Here is a 27529-nt window from a genome sequence, read left to right on the forward strand (position 1 = left end):
ATATCTTGGATTTGTGCTAAGTGGAGATCTTATAAGCATGGTATTTATCTGAGTGTGGCTAGTTTCAGTTTACAAGGTATGTCTATGCACAAACAGACACTTTGTGGTCAGACAACTGGCTGTTTGGGATGTGGGGAAAGAGGGGAAAAGAGGGAGCAAGGCAGGAGGTGAGGGGCACTGAATGAAGATGGGAGGAGTGTGTCTGGGTGTGGAGCTGTCATCCCACTGAGGGAGTAGCTGTGGTGTTTTGATCAAAATCCAGAAGATGTGGGAGAGAAAAGAGGGGTGTGAGTAAATGAGGGAGAGAAAGAGGGAGAGTGTGAGAGAGCGAGAGAGAGAGAGAGAGAGAGAGAGAGAGAGAGAGAGAGAGAGAGAGAAATATTTCCACCCACCCAACAAGGAGACACACTCATAAACAGCAGGCAGACTGAGTGAGACTCAGAAAGACACAGAATCTCAGGGCAGCACCAGTTCAAACAGCGAGGCAGACAGAAACAGCGTTTGATTGAGAGAAGCTGTTTTATTAAAGAGCAGGAAAGGTCACACACTCAAACAGACACACACACTAATAAACACAGCGTACCACACAGACAGACAAGCGAGGACTGGCTAAACCCAAGAAACACAACCATTAGTCTTTTAGGACTCAGTGTCTCTCCCCCCGTCACACATACATACACCCACCGGTGCTGTTGCAGAGAGTCTGTGCTACCCATTGTGAGGAGCAGTGCTGATCGAGCCCAACAAGTGGAGCAACAGGGAGGAAGGAGCCAACGAGTGGATGGATGCCTTTTGCAGACTCAGTGGCCTGGACCCTCTGTGGGTGAGTTTATGATGTGTTCACTGACCCTGGAATCACATCGCATTACTGAGTGTGTGGCTTTTTCAGCCAAGGTCACTTTTAAACAGCATTCATTTAAAAAATGAGGTATGTCTTTATAATTCCTGCTTATTCCTGCAAAGATGTCTGTTAATTTCAGCTCGTAGTTGTCTATGAATTGCTAAATATGAAATCAAAGATATTTTTGTTATTTTGGCAGATTATATTATGAGTATTAGCATTTGTTTACAGAAGTGTTGGTGTATAAACACACTGGTATAATTCTTGATGAAACTCTCCTAAACTTGTTTTAATCTTATTATTTAAATGATCAGTGCCATTAGCATTAGCCAGATTAGCATTTTGTCCTTGGATACCTGTTGTTTATTGGGATTAGAAGGATTACTGGCACTAATAAATAAATCAAATGAGTAATACTAATTTTGTGTGTTTAGGGAGAAAACCCCCATACACTGACCTTCTCAGTATTCGCAGCCAGTATTACTAATTGTAATCTAAAGCTTCTCTGAACGCCAGCCTTTACCTTTGATGAATACCACAGTTGTGTGTTTATTGTCATCCTGCGGCATAATTCATAACAACGAGATGCTGATTGGATGAAATGCACCACAGTGAGTCTGCTGCTCTAATTGGAAAAGGTTTTTAGTCTTGCATGTTTGCAAGACTCCACACTCTAAATCCCGGCTCTAAAATAAAAGGAACGGCTGTGATCCAACTGGAATGCCAGGATTATTAAATGCACTCATTCCCAACTTGACTTTTTCAACCCTCGTCCTTCCTCTTTCACTCGGTTTCTGGTTCTCGTTACTTCTTGTTCTCTGTTTCTGCTCCTGCAAAACCTCAGAACAACTGCCATCAAACACTGTTGGGAAAGTGAAAGCGTGTTACTGTATTTTGTGCAGCCCTCGCTGCCATGAAACTTCAAAACACAGATGTGCTGTTCTTACGGGATGTTTTAACAGATGTTTCTGTCTTCTGCTGGCCACAAATATCTATTGCTATTAACTACACTGACCTTTTTACATGTTTTGGAAATGACATCATTGCTGACTCACTGGTCACAGCCTTGGGGCAGCAATGCAGATTTATATGGATCTAAAACTGAAATTGTAAAGTCCAGCTCAGCAATCTGTTCCAGCAACACCTGACCTGAAAGGTTTTAGGAAAAATTTGAAAGGGGCCAATTTAGGAGCTAGGATTGTGTTTAGCGTCTTTCTTTTTAGATCAACCTAATCTATAATTTGAACAACAGGCCAAAGTGAGACAGACAGGGGAGTGATCAACGCTCCCTTAAATTACAGTCTCTATAGTTTATACACGTCACATACTCACAATAGGTAATCCTCTAACAGTTCCTCAAAACTCAACGGGATTGCAACACGCTGAATTGGTTTCTGAAATAAAGGGGATGTAAAAAGCAACAATGAGCAGATTCAGAGGACAATAAGTGTCTCTGTTCTCCACTCTCAAATCACTTTGTCAGGTAAAAATAGACACTATTGGCATCTACCAGACACCATTTCAGCCAAGGGTCAGAAACAAGCAAAAAGCACAAGAAAGAGCGCAGAGAGGCTTTGACGGGTTGGATGTCATCATAAAAGTGCTCATCTGCCTGCCACTGACCACAGAACTCAGACAGGTCTGTGAAAGTAGCCACCCACTCGCTCCTTCTCAAGCAGTTTTTCACTTAAATGGATTTTGATATGCCAAACCTCACAGAAGCTGCTGTTATACCATAGGTGCAAAATCATGCACTCGTTGCATAACCTTAACCAGATATGTAGTGAAGCTGTATGTGAGAATCAGACTTTTAAGGCGAGGCAGCCAAAGAAGTGTATCATCATAATTGCTAGCAACTGAAACAAGAGCCTGACAGTCCGATCATGATTCAGACCCATGTGGCAGTAAACAGTATTGACTGATGGTAAACTTGAATTAATCACAGTTACCAGAAATGACAGCGTCAGTCTGCCCAATATCTCACCTGCCGGGCTTCACTCAAAAGCCTGTGTGTGGACAGACGGTTGTTACATAATAATCTCGCAGCTGCCACCAATTTTGGCCACTTTACCTTATCCCAGTTGGAATTCTACCAGCAGAGCCAGACGTATGTGCCATGCTAGAAGCTTTAAAACCACTTCCTGTGGTGACTCCCCAGGGCAGTGTTGTTAGCACAGCCAGACACCCTGCCCCTCATTAGGGCAGCGAGGTGATAAACAAGGGAAGCTTGACAACAACAAGCCATTTAGCCCCAAGTATCTTTTTTTAACGATAGACAGACTATCTTGGTTGCGCTACTGTTACGTAATCGCAACATTTTGGCAGCATTTGCTCAACACACCTCGTCTGCACAAACTTTTATAGTTTATGGGCTTCATTATTACTGTAGTTCTTGACCTCATCGTTTGATTTGTTGACAGTTATATTGTCCTACTCAAATTGGGAAACAAGCCAGAGACGTGGTGAGGGGGAAAAAAATAAAACATTCAAATACTGACTCAGCTTTTTTGGCAAAGGAGGCCTTTTCCAGCTCGCACTCTCTCAGGACTGAGCACAGATACGTTTTCTGTTGACCTGCTGTGGTTTCGCTCTCAGTGGATTGATGGATGAAACGTAGGACCTGCACCAAGTCGGGATTTTTGCCACTTTGTCCCGCCTGCTTAGTCTGTCAGATGATGAATATAATCGCACAGTTTGACCTCGGTTTCTGGCTTTTAAGTATATTCTTTCAAGCTGAACTTTTGAACTTCTTGTTTTCTCTCTGATGCAGGACTGGAACCGTACATGGTACACAGCCAACCCAGACCTAACCCAGTGTTTCCAGAACACAGTGCTGGTGTGGGTCCCCTGTATCTATCTGTGGTTGCTGGCCCCTTTCTACTGTCTTCATCTCTACTGCCATGACCGCGGACACATTCAAATGTCCTGTCTCTGCTCTGCCAAGATGGTGAGACATCATTTTAAATGCTGGCCAGTCTTCAGTTTATTGTTTAAGTTTTTCCCATGACAGAAAAAGAAAAAAAGTCGAAACATTTGCGAAGTTTGTGTTGGTTTGTTTTGTTTTGTTTATTTTTGTTTTTAGCTTCTCGACTCATTCTCCTCATACTCTCTGCTCTGTTCAGGTGTTGGGTTTCCTGCTGGCTTCATTTGGCTTTGTGGAGTTCTTCTACATCCTGTTGGAGAGGAGCCAGGATATCCAACACCACATGGTCTTTCTGCTCAGCCCTATTATTCGCAGCATGACTGTGGTAAATACTGTGGCTCTTTTTTCTCACACATGTACACATCTATCCAAATCAAACTCCAGTTGTTTTAATTTAATGTTTTATTGACCTGGAAAAGGTTACGCACACTTTAGATCTTGCATGACATTTGGAACATCAAGGATAGGAGCAAGGCGCGTTTATCAATTCCTTATTTAGCCAAAGCACTGCACTGTGTTCTTAGTGTTTGTACTAAGGGGGGAAACTACATGTCGTCAGAATGGGAGTGATAACATTAAGGCACAGTGTTGAAAACAAATCCTTTAAGAATAAAAAAGCAAGAACTACAACGCAAGTTTTTAAACACAGTTATTAAACACAGACAACAACTTTAATATTACTGCGAAGCAATCATCTAATTGTGCATCAGGTGTCCATAATTTCTATATATAGATGCACCGTTGATTTGTAGATCTGACATTTGTTCTTCATTCAGAGTAGCTTTAGCTAACAGAGATGTTTGGGAAATATTTCGACTTGTGTCCTGCTGGCTCACATGTCACTGTGCAAATATACAGTATGCTAGTCAAACACTGAGGTGCAAAGATGCAGAACTATAGCTAGATTTATGGTGTAGCAGGCAATGCAAATATCACAGTAACCTGCTTGTATTTGACAATCGCTCATCGGACTGCAAAGCACTTATATAATGACATCACTTACTGTTTCATGTGGAGTCAATGTAACTGCATATGTATGTGCAAAGTTCCAATGCAATGAAAGTGTGACTGTTAGGTACTTTGGCAGTGGCCAAATAAACCAAATATAATGAATCAGATATTTTGCAGCCTGGATCCCTCTTTTACAAAATATATACAACTGACACTGAAAAAAATGGGAATTGCTTCATGTTTCCATCTGTGATTTAGGCTTTTTAACACAAACTCCTCTCAGCTGAGCTCATGAAACACCAGAGGAAGTCCATTCCCTCTGACTTCCCCTTTCCCAGTTTGGACCCTTCCTCTTTAATTTTCTTGCTTCTGTGAGTCTACATGCGTTGTTTTTTACATTATGGATATAAAATCTGCAAGAATATGACTGAATATAATGTGTCAGAGTATATACCTTGGAAACAGTATACACTACATAATGAATAAACACTGCATAAACGATAATATTTCTTATAGGTGATGATCTAGTGTATACTGTTTCCAAGGTATGTACTGTTTGTATCTGACACATCATCATGCATCATGATGATTGGTCAATTATGTATTAGAATTCAAATGAGCTGCTTAGTGGCGAAGAACATTGACAATGGCATGGCTTCAATCCCAATTAAGTCCATATGACTGTCTTCCAACTATGTGGTCTGTCTTTAAAACAAAAACACACAAATCCAGCAAATACAAAGGTGATGACACACAATTGTAGTCTGTGTTAACCCTAATTACACAGGAAGATTCGGTCTTTATATAGCCTACAGGTGTACTGTTGGATTGGAAGTTTAGATGCCAGATGCTTCTCTGAGCACAATTCTTCTGACCACAACTGTACAGTTCAGTGGGTTCAACTGCAACGCCTTAGCAAAGAAGAAGAAAAGATAAAAGACAAAATAGCCCTCCGGATACCCTAGCAACAAGAATCCTCGGTTGGGTATAAACCAAACCCAAAATCCAAAAAACCCCAAAACAAAAAGCTCTGACTCAAATGTTTAGATCTGAATCAGTGCAAGACATATGCAGATGTACGTAGTCTGGAAGAGATCTTTAATCTTTACAAATGTTGTTTGTATCTTCCCTCAAAACATCTTGAAGCAAACCATACTAGCCTCCACGACCCAGATCACAGTGGTGTCTAGGGTGAGCGGTAGAAGGTTATTTATAGAAAATAAGGCCCAGCGTGCAATCAGAGAAATGTTTTAGCCTTTGTTGATAGAAAAGTCCCTGAATGTTTCTGAGAACATCGATCCCACTCATTTTCAGTACATCTTAAATGATACTTAACTTGGATGAGAAGGCAAAGGAGAAGAGGAGTACAGCTCAGCATGGGTGGCATGGCAAGTTTAAAATGCTGTTTATCCTGAGCAAGAGTGATAGAAAGTACAATGCTATGCAAGGGTGCAGAGCCCAGATGGGAAGGGTCCTGTGAGCTTATAAAGTTGTCGTATACGACCCACACAGTTGTATAAGTTTACGTACAAAGCTCTCTCTCTCTGTAGCCTCATACAGGTTCTGCTCAGTCTCACTCTCCAAGTCAGACAGCTTTACCCACCTGTGGTCTTTTCAGACTCTTGAGTAAATACCAGCACGTGTTTGTGTTTAAAAATACACTGAGACGTCTCTTGTATCAAAAGGATACATCTCAAAAAAGGTCCCTTATTTGGAATATCTAATTTCTCACACCGGGGAGGAGGGTGGGGGGGCAGACAACAAACTCCTAAATCACATTAAGAACATGTCTCCAATCTTTTAATCTATGTGCCAGACTTATCTTTATTAAAGGATATAATTTTCTAGATGTTGATTCTAGCCACATACCACCAACCAGTCCCTGGGTGCGGGAACGGAACACTGTGCTCTTGTTGCTCTGACCAGTTTGTTTTGTTGCCCTTCAACTCAAGTTAGTGTATGGGAACGCTTTCGCCCAAGTCAGTCAGCCCACGAATGAATCGTGGTCAGTACGGATGTAAAGTACACACATGACACCGGCTATAATCAGTAATGCCATGACGTAAAGCTCCTATTCCATCCCCAGCACTGCACACTTCCCATGTAATTATAAGGTCGGGGTTTGATTCAGGCCTAGTGATGAAGTTAGTTCCACCCACTGAGTCCTACAAACAGATGGGCTTATGGTTTGCAGCAATATGGTGGCAAGACGGAGCGGAAAGCTAGGAATAAGATCAACCTTCCTCTTGTACGCTGACCTAAGGCCAGTTTGGTGTTAAGGTTTGGACTGGGGCTGATGTGATCTTATGTGTTTAGGAGCAAAAGAATTAAAAAAAAAAGAAGGTTTATCCCATGGGCTTGGTACAGCACACTAACATAGAGTGTGCCTAATAGATATGGTGTTAAGTAGTCCCATAGTCTTACTTAACTCCTCCAGCAGTCAATAAGATGAACTGACTAATGGGTCAAATTAACCTATGAAATACATTCATTTATATTGATTCATCCCCAGTGTTAATCAACTAATTATCGCTAAACTGTAGCATTTTAGCATCTTTTAGCTAACTATTTTATCTTTATGATCACAAGCAATATCTAGTTTAACATAGTTAAGAATATTGTTCCCATATGCAGCAGAGGAAAATACTTCTAAAAGTGTATTAAATAACAGTTGAAGTTATTGACTTTTGCATTTGTTCAATCTTTATATCATGCTGGGCTGTCCCACAAATCCATTTTTACCATTCACTGGCACTTTAATCTATTGTTATGTAACTGGAAGATTAACTGTGGCATAAAAATGTCCTCTTTTTCTCAAACTTCATTTGACGATAATCTTAAATCTCCAGTAGTTGCTACACAGGTAGTATTAAAGCATTTCGTGTTTAGTTGGCTAAGACCACAAAATTGAGTTAAGAGAGGGCTGGACTGGCACTGCTCAGGCGCGTGCAACCACAAGCACAAATAGGCTCAAAATCTTTTGCTAACAGCGCTGCTATGCTATGTATATAAAGCAGTGAATGAATAAATCAGGCCAGTGTTGCTGATTTTATGTTCAGAAAACAAATATGCATTTAAAGCAGAATAAAATTCCATTGAAAACTATTAAAGAAGCTACTCAGTTAACTAAAGTATTGCTAATTAGAATAGCTTCGGTCCTAAAGCACACAAGATTCTTTGACATTTGTGTGTTTTGGGTTGGCATGTTGTTCACATCCCCTCTTTACTGTATCTATGGCTTTCCCTCCAACTTCCCAAACACATTCAAGTCAGGTAGACCAGAGACTCTAAATTCCCCATATGTGTGACTGTAAGTGCGTGTCTATTTATATTCTCTCTCCCTGATGGGCTGGTGAGCATCAAATGTGTTGGGGAAAATGAATGAACAAATCAAATCAAATCAAATCAAATGTTTCATCATCACTGCAGCAAGAATATTGTTTATATTAGCACAAAGACATTCACTGGATTTACACAAAGTGCTTCAGGTTGTTGATGCAAAAAGAAAAGTTATATAACTGACAGACCAGCAGTTTATAACAGGACAGCACTGCGGCTCGTCCCGGGGTAACCAATGTGGGTGCTCATTATGAAACCTAAATCCGCTTTCTCCCCACTTGGTGATGAGCTGGCACGGTGAAGTGACGTCTCACTTGGCCAACCACTCGGTGAGGGACCAATTACAGAGGTTCACAAGCCGATGCGTGCCTCCTCTGAGCACAGACAGATAGCCAGCATGTCTAAACCAAATTAGTCTTTTTTTGCTTGTTTGTTTGTTTGTTTTTTGGAGAAAACAGGAAAGTATATAGGACAGTGTGGCATGCGGCGTATATGTGTCATTTTTATAAAGAGAAAAGAGCCAAGTCATATTCGTGTCTGCAGCCAGGGAATTCCCAGAATCAGAGCTATTTTTGGAGGTTTTTATAAAACCATTGACCGCATTACATTAGATCACATGAAATCTGTGCTCTGTGGAAAACACTCGCACTGACAGTTGCAGCTAATAGAAGAGAATGAGGTTCTGTGGTTCCACGAGTGGCATCCGGTGACACACGCAGCCATTAAAAGATCGTCTGTCAGCATCCTCGGGTCATGCATTTGTTTTAGTAAGCAAGATAGCATTTGTTAATATTAACCAGAAAAAAAACAGCTTGTTGGCAGTTTTATTCCCCTGCATCAAGTGAAGGTTTTTCCATGAATTAAATGTTGTGTAAAATGTTAACCGTAGTTAACTTCAACGTTTGTCAGCATTTTTTGCAATTTATTTTGTTGCTATATTAAGTTTGCACTGCATTTGTTATTGGATTGTGAAGTTATTGTACTGATTTCCAAGCTAGTTTGGCTCATTGTTGGTTAGGTGAGAAACGATGAGCATAAAAATATCCCTTTCTTTGGATTTCTGCAGAATATCAGAATATTCAAATAACCTGAAGTCTTGATATAGACATAAATCCAGAGGCATTTAGAGTCAAAGGAAAGCCTTTTGGAAGGTCTCTGTTTTTAAATTTATAATGCAATCTATAGTCGCAATGCCAATTAGAAAGCAGTTGACATGACTGTACACAGACTATGAAATCTGAGTTTCCCAGAGACTGAAAAACATTGTTGTGCTCTACAAAAGTTGATTCCTCCTGGTCCTTTTGTCCGTGAAATCATTTCAGGCAGTATCAACGTGGCATCAGAGTTTGGCTCTCTTCTCTATGGTGCTCTCAGGGACAGAGTTGTTTCCTGTCCTGTGTTGCAAGAACCACACATGTTAACTGTTAAATTAAAGTCTTTCTGTCTCTCTTTCTAGATCCTGGCCATGTGCATCATCCAGTTGGAAAGAATAAGAGGCTGTCGTTCCTCTATATTCCTCTTCCTGTTCTGGGTCTTGGCAGTTGTTTGTGCTCTGGTGCCTCTAAGAGCAAAGATCCAGCTAGCCATGGATGAGGTATGTTCTTAGCCTATTAATGAATATAAAAATAAATGTACCCTTTAATATAAACGATATCATCTTGCATCCAAAAAGACTGAAATCAAAAATAGGCTCATGCCAAAGTGAATTTGTTAGCATGCCCAGTCTGAACTTAGTGAACCTGCCATGTCTAAACACCGTGAAGAGGTATCTAATCAGCTGTGCTCCTACCCATAGTCTAGACGCGAGACTCCAGCAGCACAGCTTGAGCTGTACCCTGTGTCAGAAAAGAATTTCTATCTCTATCCCCCAATTTTAACCAAGGTAGCCCAAAGTTAACACAATGTGTTGGAGGATGACACTGCCAATTCTGGTCAAGCCTGTGTGTGTTTAGGGTTTCCTTTTCTTCCTGTGTCTCCCGTCGAACACAGCAATCATTGTTGTATGGGGGTAGGTTTGTATTTTTGTTCACGCAGCCGTGGGGCAGTCGCATTTGCATTTCCATAAAAACACACACACACACATCCATATTTCTGTTTTATCGTTTCTCAGTGTGACATTCCCATACTGTTTGGGGGAGAGTAATGATGGGCCTGGGATAAATGCTGGTGAGACATGGCAGCCCAGGGTCAGACCAGAGGAACGTCAGCGCTGTGTTTATGGACCTACACTGCTGTAACCACGGCCAGATGGAAATCTATGCATTCACACATAATGTAAAGCCATATATGATTTACACGCAGATGTTTTCATTTCACACATGCGGACACATGAACGGTGCACACATGTAACCACTCATAAATTCTTACTATATCCTCCATACCATATTTCTAGTTTATGATGAACCGTATCTACGTATTAAATTTGGTTAATCACTTTAGGCTTTTTACCACATCCTCTCCTCCAAAAACTGTTGTTGCTGCCAGCTAGAAGGTATTATACGTCAAGACTGGCATTTAAAGTTTCAGATTTGCAGGCAACTCCCCTAAATTTATAAAACAAAGGAAGTTATAATTCCTGGTAGACTAATTGGCTTAGTCTACCACAAAGACAGTAAACTGATTACAAAAATTAAATGTAATGTGTCAGCTACTGAGACAGATTTTGTTTTTATGCTAAATAGTGGAGCTAGGTATCAAGCATACAGCCACAAGCAATATCACTCCTCTCAACCAACTTGGGAAGGAAACTGAATGTGCTTTTTCCTAGAATGTACAAATATGAATTTAATATTCATACAGTTGCAACAGAAGTAGTGAGGAATTTCCAGGATCCCATCGGTAAATAAAAATTGGACTAGATCTCAGAAGTAAAACCAAAGAAAGGAAAGATTTAGGCAATGAATAGTGACGTTATAGATCTGTTTAACAGTTTCAAAATTGCAAACAAAATATTTTTAGTGTTTTTTTGACTGGTATATTTCAATGTCTGTAATTTTCATTATTTAAAAATGCCATTTTGTTCTCAGTTATCCTGGCCAGTATTTGTTTTCTGAGGGTTTTACTATAGCGGTCATCACTAACATCAGTACTGTTGCATGACAAAATACAAACAGTAAGACGTTTTCTTTTGCTGTGATGAGCTATAAAAAAAGCGGAGGCTGCACAGCTCAGCAGTTTTATTCCGTGTGGACTGTATATAGCGCTGAGATGTATTCTAAATGTTTACGAAGAATGTGTCCATTTCAAATTGCAGCGTTGACAGCTCAAGTTGACGGAGTTCATGTTTGCGGACCCTTGGTCATTCTTAGCTGCTTGACCTACATTTTTCCCACCCACTCTCCGACCATCCTGACCCTGCTTTTCACAGTGTGGCCGGATCCGTTTGGCTTCTTCGTATCGCCTTTCTGGGCACGGCACCACACTTTTCACAGAAAATCATTTTACTGTTTACCATGGCTCCAACTCTTATGCATAGCCATACTGCTGCACATACACAGCACACAGCCTGTGGCAGTGGCTCTGTCCCAGTTGTAAACAAAGCCTGTGCCAGAGCCCAAAGTTTCTGTATGTCAAGAATAACATGCGAGTCCTACAATTCACAAAAGTCTCTGAGTGGTTAATATTGCAGCTGCTCCCTTGATTGAAAGTAAGGGTGCTGGTTTGTGAAACCACAATTTCCCTGTTTACAGATACGGGCTCTTAGCGTGACTGCGAGACAAATTTAACTGTTGTTTCATTTATAAAAAGCACACCATTAAAGACTCTGGGTTTTCACCCTGATTTGGCTTAAAGGTCCAAAATACTCTTTATTGTGTCTGTGATCCCGGTGCAGAAACCATCCTCCGCTATACGGCTTGCGCTCAAAGGAAAAGCTATATAAAAGCTATATAATGAATTTTGTGCTGTTGTGAAACTGCACACAAAGCCACAGTGGTGACAAATGATCCGTTGTACCACAGTCAGGATGTTGTGTGATTTGTTAAGTAATGTTGAAAGAGATGAAACAACCAAAATACATTTTGATCCAAATGAAAACCCTCGTCATGTCGGCCGCAAAGCCAATTAATTGTGTCCCTAGTTTAAAATAAATGTCTAAATTGCAAAACTTGCTTGAAACCAGTAAACTCAAAGAACTTTAACTGCAGCATTCTGACATTATCAGCTGCCTTTTCATTGCTTTTCCTATTTATTTATTCCACAGGGCATTGCCTCTGATATTGTACGATACCTCGCCTTCTTCTCCTACTTCACAATCCAGTTGGCCCAGCTATTCCTGTGCTGTTTTGCTGACCAGCCTCCAGAGGGAAAAACCATCTCAGAAAAGGTAGGCAGAGGAGAATGTAAACCGCTTCCGTCAAGAACATCCTCTATGATTACCTAGGAACGAAAAATGCCGGAGTGGCTGTCCTGTGGTTTTCCGCTTTTGTTGTGAAGACACTTTTCACTTTTGGAGGAAATGATGTGATTCACATCCTCCTTCCTTTCACTCTCACATGTCCACTTTGGCTTCCTGTGAGAGGAGTGTGAATGACTGTGTGTGTGTGCCTGTGTGTCTGCATACCTTCAGTACTGCTCACTCACTTTGTGAGATAACATCGAGACCACTGCTAAGAGTCTGTGACCACACAACAGAAAAGCAATTACTTAATACAGATCTCACTACCCCATCAAACATGAGCTTGGTAAAACGTTGTTGAGCTCAGAATAATACGCTGATTAGGGGCAACTCACAGGTGAATGAAAATGAGCCTCTAACTTATCAAACAGACATATGATGTAATATTTCCGCAGTGGTAAACAATTGAAATAGCTGGAAAAGTCCCTTAAGAAATTGCTGGCAAGTAGCAAGGAGGTTGAGGGTGCAGAAGCCACAGTCTGGCGTGGTGGACACACCCATTTTCCTCCACCTCCTCCGCTGCTCTGCCCCACGCTCTGGTTAGAGTTACTCACAGGAAGAGGGGAGACAGAGAGTAAGAGCACTGGTAATGATGAGAGCAAACACCCCAGTGAGGGGGTGGCAGGGTGGAGGAGATGCCAAAAAGTTTGCGTGACGGGACAAACTCTGTTTTTCTGCGTGTGTATCCACTTGTTATAGTTTGTGATGACACATTTCCACTCTGTCTGCAGCAGACCTCAAAACGTCATATTCACCCTGCGCTAACACTGAGCACTATTTGTGCTGTTCTGTGGGAGTTCATGGCCTTTGGTCGTCAGACTGGACCACCTGAGTGTGCAGTGTTGTTTGCGCACATTAGCATTCTTAAACACACCCCGCACAAGTGCACCATTCAACCATCAACCGACGGACTCTGTTAGGATGTGTATTTCTCAAAAACCCTCAAGTGGTGAGAGATTTACTGCGAAAACAACAGTGAGTCTGGTCTTTAATCTGTTGCAGAATCCCTGTCCTGTGAAAGATGCCTCTTTCCTGTCAAAGATCCTCTTCTGGTGGTTCACTGGGTAAGATGGTTCTTTAAAACCCTTTCATTTTTAGGCATCGGCTGACTCACTGCAACAACAGTTTGTGCTTGTTTACAATAATATGTTTATTCTGTTTGAATCACTTCCCGTGTTTCTTCCTCAGACTTGTCGTAAAAGGATATCGCAACCCACTGGAAGCAGGGGATCTGTGGACCCTAAGGGAGGAAGACAGATCACAAAAGATCATCTCAGATCTGGAACAGGACTGGACAGCTGAATGTGCCAAACTTCAAAAGTGAGAATTATTTAAATTTGATAAATTTTATTTGGTACTTTGGGTATTTACAGTAGTACTGCAATGCACTTTGCATATGCATCTGTATACCTCTCTAGTATGGCTGGGATTACGCTCCTTTAAGACACGTACACAAACATCTGCAGACACCACAAACACATAATTGTTCTCATTATACTACTTTCTAGTCCACTTGGAGTCTGCTCGGGGGAAGCATGTGCAGTTGGTGGACAAGTCTGTGGGGTCACCGCAAATTGGAGGGTACAATAACAGCCGTGCTGAGCCTCACATGCAGCTGCTGCTGATGAAACTTACATCATTCGTACCCTAGTGGACTCTGTGTACTAGTGGGTGCAAAATCTATAACAAAATCTGTTACAGTACTGGAACCAATAACATTATTTTAACATTAACCTGATAAACAGTCATCTTTCAAGTCCTCAAACTGCCATTCTGACTTTCTGTTGAAAATTCTTATTTAAATCCTAACCTTAGGTAACCACGTCTTTACTGGGATCATCAGCTTTATTTGTTAGATTTTAGAAGGCATCTGCTTTTACATAGTTCTCCACATCAGAAGCATGTCAAATGTCAGCATACTCCTTTAAAGAACCACATCTTCAGCTGTTTAATGTTTGATATGTATCAGGCAGCAGTTGGTGCATGAATCTGCAGCACAAAAGACAGGACACGACATGTGCAGGAAATGCACGTGTCTTGCTATTTTGACATAGGCCTGTGATCCCCTGTACTCCTCTCCTTATTGTCATAGCCAAAAATCAGTTCCATTTTATTGCAATGTGGTCAAACTTCAACATGGGGCTGGTCGAATTAATGACCCGAGCAGAGCAGAGCTGTAACTGTGGTAAATTAAAACTTGGGATGTCTCATCACCACAGGCATTTAGGGCTAAAAATAGGCCCAAAGAGAGTCATTTGAGGACAATACAATACCATAATGTCAAGACTAGAGACTCTGTGCCATTTCCAAGGCTTGTTAACACAATCCAGTGCTTTGAAAGCAGTTGTTAAGTCTAATAATTATTTCAGCAAATAATGCTTTTCTAAGCTGCCAACAAATTCAGCGGTGGCACGAAAAACAAGTGCTTTTTTAGAGTTTTACATTGGAGACTTAAAAGACAGCAGCATGTTGGTGCATCTCTAACATAGATGTCTGTAACTGTGACAATGTCTTTGCTCTTTTAGGCAGGAGAAAGCCTTAGCATCAGGTGTGGCGCTGGGAAGCCGACTGCCTGAGCAGGCTCAGCTCCTCAGGAAGTTGCAAAAGGAACAAAGCTCTGGCTTCTTCCTCCTCAGAACACTGGCACGCAAATTCGGCCCGTACTTCCTGACTGGTACTCTGTGTATCATATTCCACGATGCCTTCATGTTTGCCATCCCTCAGGTGCTAAGGTAAGAGTGCACCAGAACCTCAAATTCTGCTTTTATGAAAGACATGTGGCTTTAAGTAGATGTAGTATGAGTTGCCAATATTTGCAAATATTAAGTGTATCTCAGCCAGTACCATGAGGCCCATGAGTATTTTTTTCCATTGCTGAAAATCCCCTAGATAGCAGTTCTCTCATTTATATAATCCATAAATGTTGTGACGATTTAGCATAAAGATAGAAATGAAGTAGTCTAGTCTGATAGAAAGAGGTTTACTTAGTGCAAGAAACTGTGCCATTATATTTGGAATGAGATACTGTTGTTGAGTTCCCAAATATAGCTTTTTCACTGCTCAGTGTCCCACAAACCAAATGGCATTGAGTGTACTGTATTGAGGAAAGCTCCAGCCAGACCTTTCCAAACCTCAGCTCTGACTGAAATTACCTGGATGCACTGCAGACCAGGCTAGGGTAAAATAAAGTTTTATTGTTTTACTGCTGGGAAAATTCAAGAAACAGCAGACAAAAATACAACCGTCTAAAATATCTCTTTAAATATAGAGATAGACAGATAAATAGCGTTAAGGGATTTGGTGATTTATGACAACTGCCAAACAACAACAGAAGCTGGCAGCAGTGAAAACAGGTCATGGCCGACCCGCCACCCGCCTCACCATCCCACCAGTCAGACTGGAATGTTGTTGTTGATGCAAAGCACAGAAGCAGTGGAAGTGTTAATTACGGTCATAGAGCTGTGAGCAAGAAAAGTAGACGAGACCACAGCCCTCTTTGCTCCAGTAAGGAGGACATGAAGAGAGAGAGAGGAGGCTCTAAATGGCAGAAATGCAGTTGGACCACAATAAGGGAGCCGCTGGCCAAGTGTGAGGGCAGCCTGGCCACAAGCTGAGCTCTGTTGTGCAACCTAGGCTACTTTGTGATGGCCAGTTAGCCAGCAGCCACAGCAGCGCTCAAGGACATTGGCAAAAGCACACGAAAAGAGTCAGATAATACCAGATTGAATCTGTAAAAAGAGTAAAAAACCTGTCTGTGCCTGTTTTGCTTTGCATCATTCGCAACTTTCCAGGAAAGATATAGAAACAGAGCCTCAATACAGAGGTTGAAGACAAAATTGAACATGTGCAACCATCTGAAACATTGCGATTAAGTATCTCTTTGTCCTCCTCCGTAGTCTTCTGCTGGATTTCATGAGAGATGAAGATGCACCACTGTGGAAGGGCTATTTCTACGCCACGCTAATGTTCCTCCTCTCTTGCCTTCAGTCCCTCTTCAACCATCAGTACATGTATACTTGCTTCACAGTGGGAATGAGGGTGAAGACAGCTGTCATGGGCTTGGTTTACAGGAAGGTGAGTCACTCTATATCTACGGACATGAAGCCACTAACCGACACAGACACACAACATAAATTATGTCTCAAGTGGCACAAACAAAAACCTTATCTTCTTCCAGAATGGAGTATGTGATTAGCAGTTTTACCTAAGATGAATGATTTTGTGAAATCTTTACGAGGATATTAAATTACACTGTAAACAATGCTGTCTCTTTTGTTGGCAATCCAGTCTTTGGTGATAAACAGCTCTGCCAGAAGGACTTGCACTGTGGGCGAGATTGTGAATCTGGTTTCAGCAGACACTCAGAAGCTCATGGACTTTGTGGTGTACTTTAATGCTGTGTGGCTGGCTCCGATTGAGATTGCGCTTTGTCTCTTCTTCCTCTGGCAGGTATGTTGAAATGCAGTGTTTTTACAAAGCATCCAATTCATGCACAAATGAGGCCTAACAGAGTAAGAGAAAAAAAAACAAACCTTGAAACAATCATATCCTTTCTCCTTTTTTCAGCAACTTGGCCCGTCAGCTCTGGCAGGAATTGCCACTGTCATTCTCATTTTTCCACTCAACGGATTCATTGCAAAGAAAAGAAGCAAGCTGCAGGTAAAAGCTGTTACAGGAATCCTTCACACTTTCGTTCCAGTAGCCCAGACATCTGGCACGTCAGGTCAGGGATACCACAGCTGGTTTAGATAGTGACTGAAGAGCTGTGTGGGTGTTTGGCCTGGATGGTGCATTCTCCCTTGTCCTTTTGATGTCTGGTCCATATAACATGCTTGAAAAACAATGACAGGAAAGGGTGGGCAGTAGAAAGGCATAATTTTTCATTTCTTTGGAAAAACAACAGAGGCTTCTGTAAATTTGGATGCCAGTTTAATCGAACTTAGTCTTGAATGCAGTGACCACATTCCTGGCTCTTTGTTGTTTCCTTGTTATAAAATTCACTAAAATGTAACAAGCAATAAATTCTTACTGAATTAAACAAGTTCTGTGATGTTCAAGAAAACTACTACAGCTGTAATAAGGGGAGTCAAACCCATGTTCACAAATGCATGAATCCTGTGGTCTGCTAATTGTCTATCCACTGTGCCTCAGTTCCAGCTTTGCATGCGGTCTTTTTCAAACAATACTGAGTAAAAACCCCTGTCTCTGGTCAACAGGAGATTCAAATGAAGTTCATGGATGGCCGTATCAGACTGATGAATGAGATCTTGAATGGGATAAAAATCTTGAAGTTTTATGCCTGGGAGAAGGCCTTCCTGGAGCAGGTTTTGGGCTACAGAGAAAAGGAGCTCAAGGCTCTGAAGAAGTCTCAAATTCTCTACTCCATCTCCATCGCATCTTTTAACTCCTCTTCTTTCTTGGTGAGAACAATCATTTGATAGACATTCCAATACAGAGGCTAACTCCACGATACTAACAAGCAGTCCTGCATGTCTAAAGTCTGAATAAGCCCACTGTGCTAAAGAGCTATATAGTCTGCAGTCTTGATAGTGAGGCGGTCTTGAATAAATAGACATGTAGACAAAAAAAATCTTGTAGTTTCTCAAGTACAGTAGCAATATATTAGATTTGATTGATTTGTTAGGAATTCACTTCATGACTGTCCCATGATAGCACCAAATGCTAACTATAGGCTAGGAGTGTAGCTTAAACAGTAGAGAAATGTATATGCGTGTATAACAAGCAGTCAGCTGTGACTGAAGGTGATTGCTCTCAGGGGGCTAATGCTACAATGTCTCTGCTGCAGCTCATTTAATGCTTAAAATCTAAATAACAGATGCCGTGAAGAACTTAGTGGTGCTGTGAATTTCCTCATCTTTACAGAAAGGAATCAGTCAAAGCCAGTAGTATCTATTGTCTCAGCCTTTTCTATCGAAAAAATACAAGAAGAATAAAGCGTACCTCATGAAATTACATTTAGGCCACAGCTCCACAGGTTCCCATTCATTCACGGCTCTTGCACCATACCTTTAAATAGTAGCATTCTACTAGTAACTAGTATTTTCTCAGTCATGCTAACGTGTTGGCAACCACCAGGTATAACCATTATACCATCTTACCATGCCAGAAACACAAAGTAAGCTGAGACAATACAATAATTGCAAGTGTTAAATCAATAAGGTTGTGTTAGATCATCAAATCATTAAGATTTATCCTCTGGAGATGTCTGAAGAGAATTTCATCTTATTCTATCAAACACCTTGCTGGAGACGCAAAAAATAAAATTATACATAAGTGGCCTTATTTTAAAGATTCAAGTCTACAGAACAATAAGACTTGGCTAGACTTAGGGTTACGTGCCACAGACAGGGCGGGGAAGTCAGAAAGTAGTATCAGACATTTAAAGCATTGCTGCTGATTTTCGTCTCGACGTGGGTTAAAGTATATTGACAATTTAGACCTGTGCAATCCTTGTTCTTAAAACTGTCTGTGCCTAAAGAGCATGCAGGGTTCTGCCCATAAAAGTAACATTTAGTGCCTTTTTTCCCCCCCAAGATTGCTTTCGCCATGTTTGGAGTCTATGTGATGCTTGATGACAAGAACGTCCTGGATGCACAGAAGGTCTTTGTCTCCATGGCGCTAATCAATATCCTGAAGACTCCACTCAGTCAGCTTCCATTTGCAATAAGCACAACCCTGCAGGTAGGTTGCATTTCTTCTCCATCCCTGATTGAGGAGATTATTTTCACAGTCCACAGTTTAACAGCACATATCGACCATTTCATTTCTGACTGTTTCAGGCTGTAGTCTCACTGAAACGTCTGGGGAAGTACCTGTGCTCAGAAGAACTGAAAATGGAGAATGTCTCAAAGGCACCACTGAGCTCTGGTAAGAACCCCACCCATATATACACTATTACACTGAATGAATACACTTCTATACTTTTCAGTTTCACAAATATCCACAGTTTGGTTCCCCATACTGCCTGAAATCACAGGCTGTCATAATCAATATAAGCATCCCACAAGATGTAGTTGTTTATAACTGTGGACTACCACAACCTTGTATGGATCATGTGCACTGTCACTTCCTGGGTCCCCAGGCTGACTGGTAGACAGGGTAATTATAGGATGTTCCCTTCAGCGGTTGAACGTAAATCACAGCATGAATTCAGACATATGATTCAGAAAGAAATAAAAAAATATACTGCACTCCTCTGTCTGTAAACTGTCAACACTTCCTAAGACAGCTTGTGAAAAAGCAGCGGCTCTGTAATTTGTATGATTAAGAAAATTCACTTGTAATTACGCCCCGGCTGCACCCTGCCGAGTAACTTCAAGGAGAAGCTTTGTTTTGAAAGTTTGTTTATCACTAAGGATGAAAGAATACATCTGTTTTCCAGTGCTCGCTGCAGGTTTTGTTCTTTTAAGTCAATCTTTTCTTTATTGTTTAGACGGAGAAGATGTGGTCATAGAAAACGGCACTTTCAGTTGGTCTGCAGAGGGTCCTCCATGTCTTAAACGGTATGTCTTAAGTATGTGTTTATATGTTTTGGAAAAAGAAGATTGAAAAAAGAAATCAACAACAGAATAAAAGATTTGAGGCTTACAGGAAAATTCACTTCTTTGTTGACAGGATCAGTGTCAGTGTACCTCGAGGCTCCCTTGTTGCTGTGGTAGGACATGTAGGCAGTGGAAAGTCCTCGTTGTTGTCCGCTATGCTTGGGGAAACGGAGAAAAGAAGTGGCCAAGTTACTGTCAAGGTACTAAGCTTGCGTTCCATAACAAGGTCTATTCATAGTTTGTGGGCAACTTGTAATAAATATTGATATTCTCGCTTTTGACTGTCTCTTCACAGGGTTCTGTGGCGTATGTTCCCCAGCAAGCCTGGATTCAGAATGCCACAGTCCAAGACAACATCATATTTGGCCGGGAAAAGCTGAAAACATGGTACCACCGTGTGCTCGAGGCCTGTGCCCTGCTCCCTGACCTGGACATCCTACCTGCTGGAGATGCTACAGAGATTGGAGAGAAGGTATTGAATACTTTGTTTAAAAAAAATGCTGCTTCATGCATATGTTGAGTCTCAGATATTTTAAACGTTTTTTCTCCATGCAGGGACTTAACCTCTCAGGCGGGCAGAAGCAGAGGGTCAGTTTGGCCAGAGCTGTCTACAGAAAGGCTGATGTATACTTGCTGGATGATCCGCTGTCTGCCGTTGATGCACATGTGGGTCAACACATCTTCGGCAAAGTCATTGGACCAAAAGGAGTCCTTAGAGACAAGGTAATGCCATATAACGTCTGCAAAGTGCAGTTTATCCAGTTCAACGCAACCACAAAGACAATTGCGCCAGTTACAAGTTCTGTGCTATTGTTATCATAATATGGAAACAACCACTTTGCTGACACCTTTGTTTTCAAGAAAGCCTTAATTTAGTGTTGGATTGTGCTTACATGTCATTTTTCTGACTTGTGTGGCTTGCTATACAGACCCGCATCCTGGTGACCCATGGGATGAGCTTCCTGCCGCAGGCCGACCTCATCCTCGTCCTCGTAGATGGAGAAATCACAGAGAGTGGCTCTTACCAGGAGCTCCTCAGCCACCACGGCGCATTTGCAGACTTCATCCACACCTTTGCAAGCACAGAGAGAAAAGAGAGTGCCATACAACGAGGTGAAGAGACATTTCAGACATTAGTTTTGCTGTTTTACATTAAGACAATCTCTTAAATTCCCAGTAATAACTCAACACTATGCACACTTTTCATGTAGCTGGTTCCAGGAGGTCTAATGCTCGCCTCAGTATGGTCGACTTCATGCCATTCTCCAGAGATCTCTCACAGGAGCAGCTCATTGGGTACATTGACAAATGCATCACTCCTCATTCTCATATTTGGAATATAAACCATACTTTTTTATGAAACTGACCTCTGACCTCTCCTTAGGGGTGACACCACTAATACAAACCTGCAGAATATGGAGCCTGTTTCTGAAACAGACCAGGAACAAGTACCAGAGGACTTGGGAAAGCTCACTGAAGTTGACAAGGCACGCACTGGAAGAGTAAGTCTGAAAAAGGCCTAAAATTAGGTGTCAGTGCCACTCCCTACCATGCTCTGCAGTTTCCCTCAACTCTGCTTAGCTTGCCAGTATATTTCAAATCATTGTTGTTATTTTAGATTGTGCAAGTCTAATGTTTTGGTAGACAGTCACTCCCCTTATGTTATTTTTGGCTAAAACAAGAAGCCATCTTCAATGAAAAGCAATTTTACATGACATGTGCCCAGCACCAAACGGCAAACAGATACACAGCAGTAAAGTTAAACACATGGTCATGGCAGACACATTGTTCTGGTTGTGTCTGCAAAAATAGTTATTGCTGGTTTAATAATTATGAATAAAATTGTTTTATTATCTCTGATCTGGACTTGGATAAATGGAGGGAATGGATGTGAAGATAGTTCTCTTATTCCTGCTGCTTTTTATCTGTTTGTAACAGGTCAGGTTGGATATGTACAAGAAGTACTTCAAGACAATCGGTTTGGCCATCATCATTCCCATCGTCTTCCTGTACGCCTTCCAGCAGGGCGCTTCGTTGGCTTACAACTACTGGCTCAGCAAGTGGGCCGATGATCCTGTTGTTAACGGCACCCAAATTGATACAGACCTGAAACTGACTGTCTTTGGGGCCCTTGGGTTTGTGCAGGGTGAGTTAGTGGGTTTAATTCAAATGATGCTTCAAATGATTCAAACAATTTAACTTCGTTTGGACATAACAAACACTCATTCTCCCTTCCCTTCAGGTGTTGCTATCTTTGGTACGACTGTTGCCATCTCTATCTGCGGGATCATCGCCTCTCGCCACTTGCACATGGACCTCCTGAACAACGTGCTGCACTCTCCAATGTCTTTTTTTGAGTCCACGCCAAGTGGCAACCTCCTGAACCGCTTTGCTAAGGAGATTGACGCTATTGACTGTATGGTCCCTGAAGGCTTGAAGATGATGCTAAGCTACGTCTTCAAGCTCATGGAGGTCTGCATCATTGTGTTGATGGCTACACCCTTTGCAGCCGTGATCATCCTGCCTCTCGCTTTCCTCTATGCCTTTGTCCAGGTATATTTTCTCCCCAAAATATAAACTCTCCACTCTGATCTTTAGTTTCTTATTTGAGATGATGCTGTTGAATGTTGCTTAGCAAGAGCTGGGTTCCATTACTGTATGTTATTGGAAAGTTCTGGGCTCCAAAACCAAACCTGCTGATTTTGCCATCCACTTGAATTTTGTTCCCCACCTGCTGACATGGACTTTGAATGCATTCACTCTGAGTTATGGGAAAGCCCTGAGTGTTCCCACTTGTTTCATTCATTAAAGATGGTGTTTTACTTTTCCACTGTGGCCAACAGAGCTTCTACGTTGCCACATCCTGTCAGCTGCGCAGGCTGGAAGCTGTGAGCCGCTCGCCCATCTATACCCATTTCAATGAGACGGTGCAAGGCGCCAGCGTCATCCGAGCCTTCGGAGAGCAGTCCAGGTTCATTCTGCAGGCTAATGAGAGGGTTGACTTCAATCAGACCTCCTACTTCCCTCGATTTGTGGCCACCCGGTGAGAGGATATGCAATCATTATAAAGTGCCTTAGCTTTATTCATATTCCATTTGCTCACTTAGCAGTTGATGAGGGTTGGATAAGGTTTATAACATTAAGAATTGTGGTTGATTTATGAGATAACAATGTTATTAATGATATTAATGATAACACTGATATCTACAGGTGGCTGGCAGTCAATCTGGAGTTTGTTGGTAATGGTGTGGTCTTAGCTGCTGCCATTCTGTCTGTGATGGGGAAAAGCACCTTGAGCCCAGGCATTGTTGGTCTGGCTGTGTCACATTCTCTCCAGGTAATACAGTCTACCCACAGTCACGTTGTTATACTGTTATCCAAGTAGCCACCTTATTACCACCAGAAACACAGTATATATTCTTTGATCACACAGCTACAGAATGAGGCATTTGGGAGTTAAACTAGAAAAAGTGAAAATTGCATTGTTTTTATTTCTATCCGGAAATGCATCGCATTTCAGGAGAAGTAAAAGCCTTTTCACTAAATATTGCAGGTGACTGGAATCCTGAGCTGGATTGTGCGATCTTGGACTGATGTGGAAAACAACATTGTTTCCGTTGAGAGAGTGAACGAGTACGCTGACACTCCTAAAGAGGTCATTATTCCCACCGCACACACACGTACACCAATCACTGCTTAGGACAATAAACTGTACTAGAGGAGGGCTTTTGTTTCTCTACTTATCCTTCCTTATTGGCTCATACAGGCCAGTTGGAGTATAGAGAGCAGCTCACTACCCCAGGCCTGGCCCCAGAACGGTACTATAGAGTTCCAGGACTACGGACTGCAGTACCGTAAAGGCCTTGAGTTGGCTCTGAAAGGAATTACTTTGCATATTCATGAGCGAGAGAAGGTAATTCATTTTGTGTGATATTAAAAGTGTTCATCGCCTTGATTTAAACTGCATAATTATCTAAAACATCATTTCTAAAACCTAATTTTTTTCAGGTCGGAATTGTGGGTAGAACTGGAGCAGGAAAATCCTCACTTGCCCTGGGAATCTTTAGGATCTTAGAGGCAGCAAAGGGAAAGATCTTTATCGATGGAGTCGACATTGCTGACATTGGACTCCATGACCTCAGATCGCGCATTACTATCATTCCTCAGGTATAATAACTCTTATTGAGATCTGGCTTTCATCACATTAAAAAAATGATTAGTGATTATATTATTAATTTAGACATTTCGGTGATGAATAAAATCTCTGTCCTCTCTCACAGGATCCTGTGCTGTTCTCAGGCTCCCTCCGGATGAACCTTGACCCTTTTGATACCTACACAGATGAGGAAGTGTGGAGTTCACTGGAACTTGCTCACCTCAAAAACTTTGTATCTAATCTGCCTGACAAACTTAACCATGAATGCACAGAGGGAGGAGAAAACCTCAGGTACACATAAGCTCACCAATATGACACGCAGTAGCGTACAGTAGCGTCTACTCCAGCACCACGTTTAGTATGATATTCTAATCTTCCCTTCTCTTCCTTTGTATACGTAGTCTGGGTCAGCGTCAGCTCGTATGCTTAGCCAGAGCCTTGTTGCGGAAAACCAAAATCTTGGTTTTGGATGAGGCAACAGCTGCTGTGGATCTGGAGACCGACACACTCATCCAGTCAACAATCCGCACACAGTTTGAGGACTGCACTGTGCTGACCATTGCTCACCGCCTTAATACCATCATGGACTACACCAGGTATATTAATGTTCATTGTCTATTTAGTGAATCGACAAAAAAGTAATGGTGACAATTTTAAGAATTCATTAAGTGACTGAGGCTAGGTAAAGATCCCACATTAGATGATCCCAGCTTCTGGAATATTGCTGCTTTTATCCATTTCTTGTCACAGTCCAAAAGTCTGTGAAAAGAGAGGACTCTGGACACTAACATGTAAAGGGCATTTGTTATTAGAAGAAAAAAAACTGTTTTTATTTACCATTTCAAAGACAGTAAATTGTGGGAATGGTTCTAAAGAAATATATTCTTTCTTGTAGCCCTATAAACAAACTTGTTAATATTAACTTTTGCCTAAACCAGTAGTATCTATGCAGTTTGTGGAGTCAAAGAGTCAAATCCAGGTGTAACATGGTCACTAGTGACATGCATTGTTTTTGCATTATTTAACTGCACTAACTTAATCAATGAATTGTTAACTTATATTCTGTCATTTGTAGATACGAATTAACATACAGAGGAAAGATCTGTTTGTAAAAACTGCTTTAAAAATGGATCTGACTCTTGCTGCCTGTGGATCTGAATGAGAAACAGCTAGATTATTTGTTGGACTATGCAAAAGTGTTTGAGGTCAGACTCTCTATGTGATGCAGGCATGTTATATGCTAGTAGAGTGTTATGCTATATCCAGATACAGCAAAGGAAATGATGACATGTGAGATGACGAATACAGATGTGCTTTGCAATATTTGCTTGTACTGCACAGCTTTATTACACACCTATATGTTGCATATAAACAATATACTTTCTTTCTTGCTGCTTCGCAGAGTTATCGTCATGGACAGAGGCCACATTTCTGAGATGGACTCTCCAGCCAACCTCATCTCACAGAGGGGGCAGTTCTATCGAATGTGTCGGGAAGCTGGACTGGTCTAGGTCTCCGCTGGGCTTTGGCCATAGAACTGATGACCTGGTGTACAGATGTGGCACCTTATGCTTATGGCTCTCCAACACACATTAATCTGGGCCATTCCAAGCTTTGTGGCAGCTCCAAAGACCTCTCCGTGAGGGCATTGTCGATGAATCTCAAAAGCATTTGTTGGTTTTTAACAGACAGACACACTGTCCCAAGTCAGGAAAAGACATTGTTAACCTCAGAGGATGAAAACTATACAGGAATGCTATACTGGATATTTGAGTCTCACTACAAATGTTGTATTTCGATTAATGGAGTCAGTTTATTCCATAAACAGGATTAAGCCAAAGGCTGGAATGAAAGGGTAACACAAATCTTAAGGATTTTCATTCTCTTTAAGAATGGAAGCTATATTATTTTTGTAGTTTTATAAGTGTGTATTTTTTTATGTTTTCTCAGGCTTAAATATGGATGTTTACTCACTCTTTTTTTTAGCCTTGTATAGAAAGAAGAGGCAATTTTATAATTTTAAAATGATAGAAGTCTTATTTTGTCTTCTTGTCTCAGAAAGTGGGTCAGGAAATTCTCTGACACACTAACCTTCAAAAGGTTCACTTTGGCAAAGGATGAGCAAATGAGGTTTGTACTGCATTCAAAATCTGAGCTTGGGGCAGCCAATTTGGAGTTTTTATATGTCAGGGAAAATGAGGAAAACATTGAAGTGAGCCAACACATTAGCAATCGTCCAACTATGTTGTGGCCATTGTTTATTTCTGTCAAAGTAAACACATAAAACTGTCAATAGAGTCCTTTCTGGTCAGATTTAACCTGACACCGGTAGTGAAAACCACCATGAATGAAGAGAATGCCTCATGAAAACAATGGTGATAAATCTCTGTGTGATTGTCTCTCAGCGTCTACCACACAGACCAGGCCATACACACACGGAGAAGATAAAAATCAGTGTTTGTTTGTTTTATTTTTTATGGTGCTGACATGTTGATTTTACTCTCTATTCAAAGAATGAACCCTATGAACTTTTCAAGGAGAAGAAGCATTTACTGTTTTGTCTTACTGGTTTAGACAATATATTCTAAGAGAAACCCAAGTTTTTATTTATACCATTTGACAAAATGTATTAAGTGTCCTTAAAATTATGAGGATTATGTTATATTTATACTTTTTATAACAAGCTTGATCATTTTCACTGACCTTTTACTGTTAATGGCTTTTGTTCCATACATCATGCTGGAAAATAAAATTTATTTGACTCAATGGTTATGTCTGGCTTTGCATTCGTAAGTATATAATGGTAGGTGCTTTCACAACCAAGTGAACGCAGATTGAAGAAGTGCTACAGAGCAATTAAGGCAACTTAAAATAATCACAGGATGGTGTCGAATGAGATTATATCTATGTATTTATATCAAATAATATTATGCCCCACTGACTTCATCATTTTAAAAAAAAAAGACACATTTCAAGTAAAAACCAAGTATTTCCTAATAATTATATTTTGAAAGAGTCAGGCAAAAATGCCTGACTCTTTCATTTAGGACTGTTTCTTTAAACAAGACTTTTGCCTCCTCATGTGTCAAGTTCTGTATGTAGTTTAATCCACATCCACATTTTTGTGTCAGAGCCTGTGCACAGCTCATTCAATGTGAGATTTACTGTGGTTTGTTGCATGTAACCAGAGCTGAGTTTATAAAAACCAGGGAAAGGTGCATGTAAAATATAAATTCACACAAAACTTAATTTAAGTTACCAAACTCAATCACTGGGTGGCAGACAGCTATGAAGCTGTTATCCAAGCTATGAAGCACAATAGCTGTTCGTTTACACCAATGACTGCAGAATGACTGTTTTG

The 27529-nt window shown here is 41.2% G+C and overlaps 1 protein-coding gene across 1 annotated transcript; it reads left to right on the top strand.

Annotated features, from left to right (window-relative positions):
* Positions 1 to 409: 409 nt before the first annotated feature.
* Positions 410 to 26934, top strand: abcc6a (ATP-binding cassette, sub-family C (CFTR/MRP), member 6a). Its single transcript, XM_004538929.5, has 31 exons — positions 410 to 823; positions 3612 to 3788; positions 3964 to 4089; positions 9511 to 9648; positions 12256 to 12378; positions 13453 to 13514; positions 13639 to 13770; positions 14976 to 15182; positions 16347 to 16524; positions 16738 to 16899; positions 17017 to 17109; positions 17667 to 17870; positions 19006 to 19152; positions 19251 to 19338; positions 19904 to 19973; positions 20086 to 20212; positions 20308 to 20484; positions 20568 to 20735; positions 20942 to 21125; positions 21224 to 21308; positions 21397 to 21514; positions 21951 to 22158; positions 22255 to 22565; positions 22856 to 23055; positions 23223 to 23349; positions 23566 to 23667; positions 23779 to 23925; positions 24021 to 24179; positions 24293 to 24459; positions 24570 to 24764; positions 25571 to 26934. The coding sequence occupies exons 1-31, from the start codon at positions 782 to 784 to the stop codon at positions 25677 to 25679; spliced, it is 4533 nt and encodes a 1510-aa protein (XP_004538986.2). The 5' UTR covers positions 410 to 781; the 3' UTR covers positions 25680 to 26934.
* The last annotated feature ends 595 nt before the right edge of the window (positions 26935 to 27529 follow it).

This window comes from Maylandia zebra, linkage group LG6 (assembly GCF_041146795.1).
Source record: "Maylandia zebra isolate NMK-2024a linkage group LG6, Mzebra_GT3a, whole genome shotgun sequence".
In the NCBI taxonomy this organism is placed as follows: Eukaryota; Metazoa; Chordata; class Actinopteri; order Cichliformes; family Cichlidae; genus Maylandia; species Maylandia zebra.

Bases quoted from the DNA above. Each gene is read 5' to 3' on its own strand.
- abcc6a (XM_004538929.5), top strand. From the start codon at position 782: ATGGATGCCTTTTGCAGACTCAGTGGCCTGGACCCTCTGTGG. The intron at 824-3,611 runs GTGAGTTTATGA...TCTCTGATGCAG, and splicing joins GTGGCCTGGACCCTCTGTGG to GACTGGAACCGTACATGGTA. The intron at 23,350-23,565 runs GTAATACAGTCT...TAAATATTGCAG, and splicing joins CTGTGTCACATTCTCTCCAG to GTGACTGGAATCCTGAGCTG.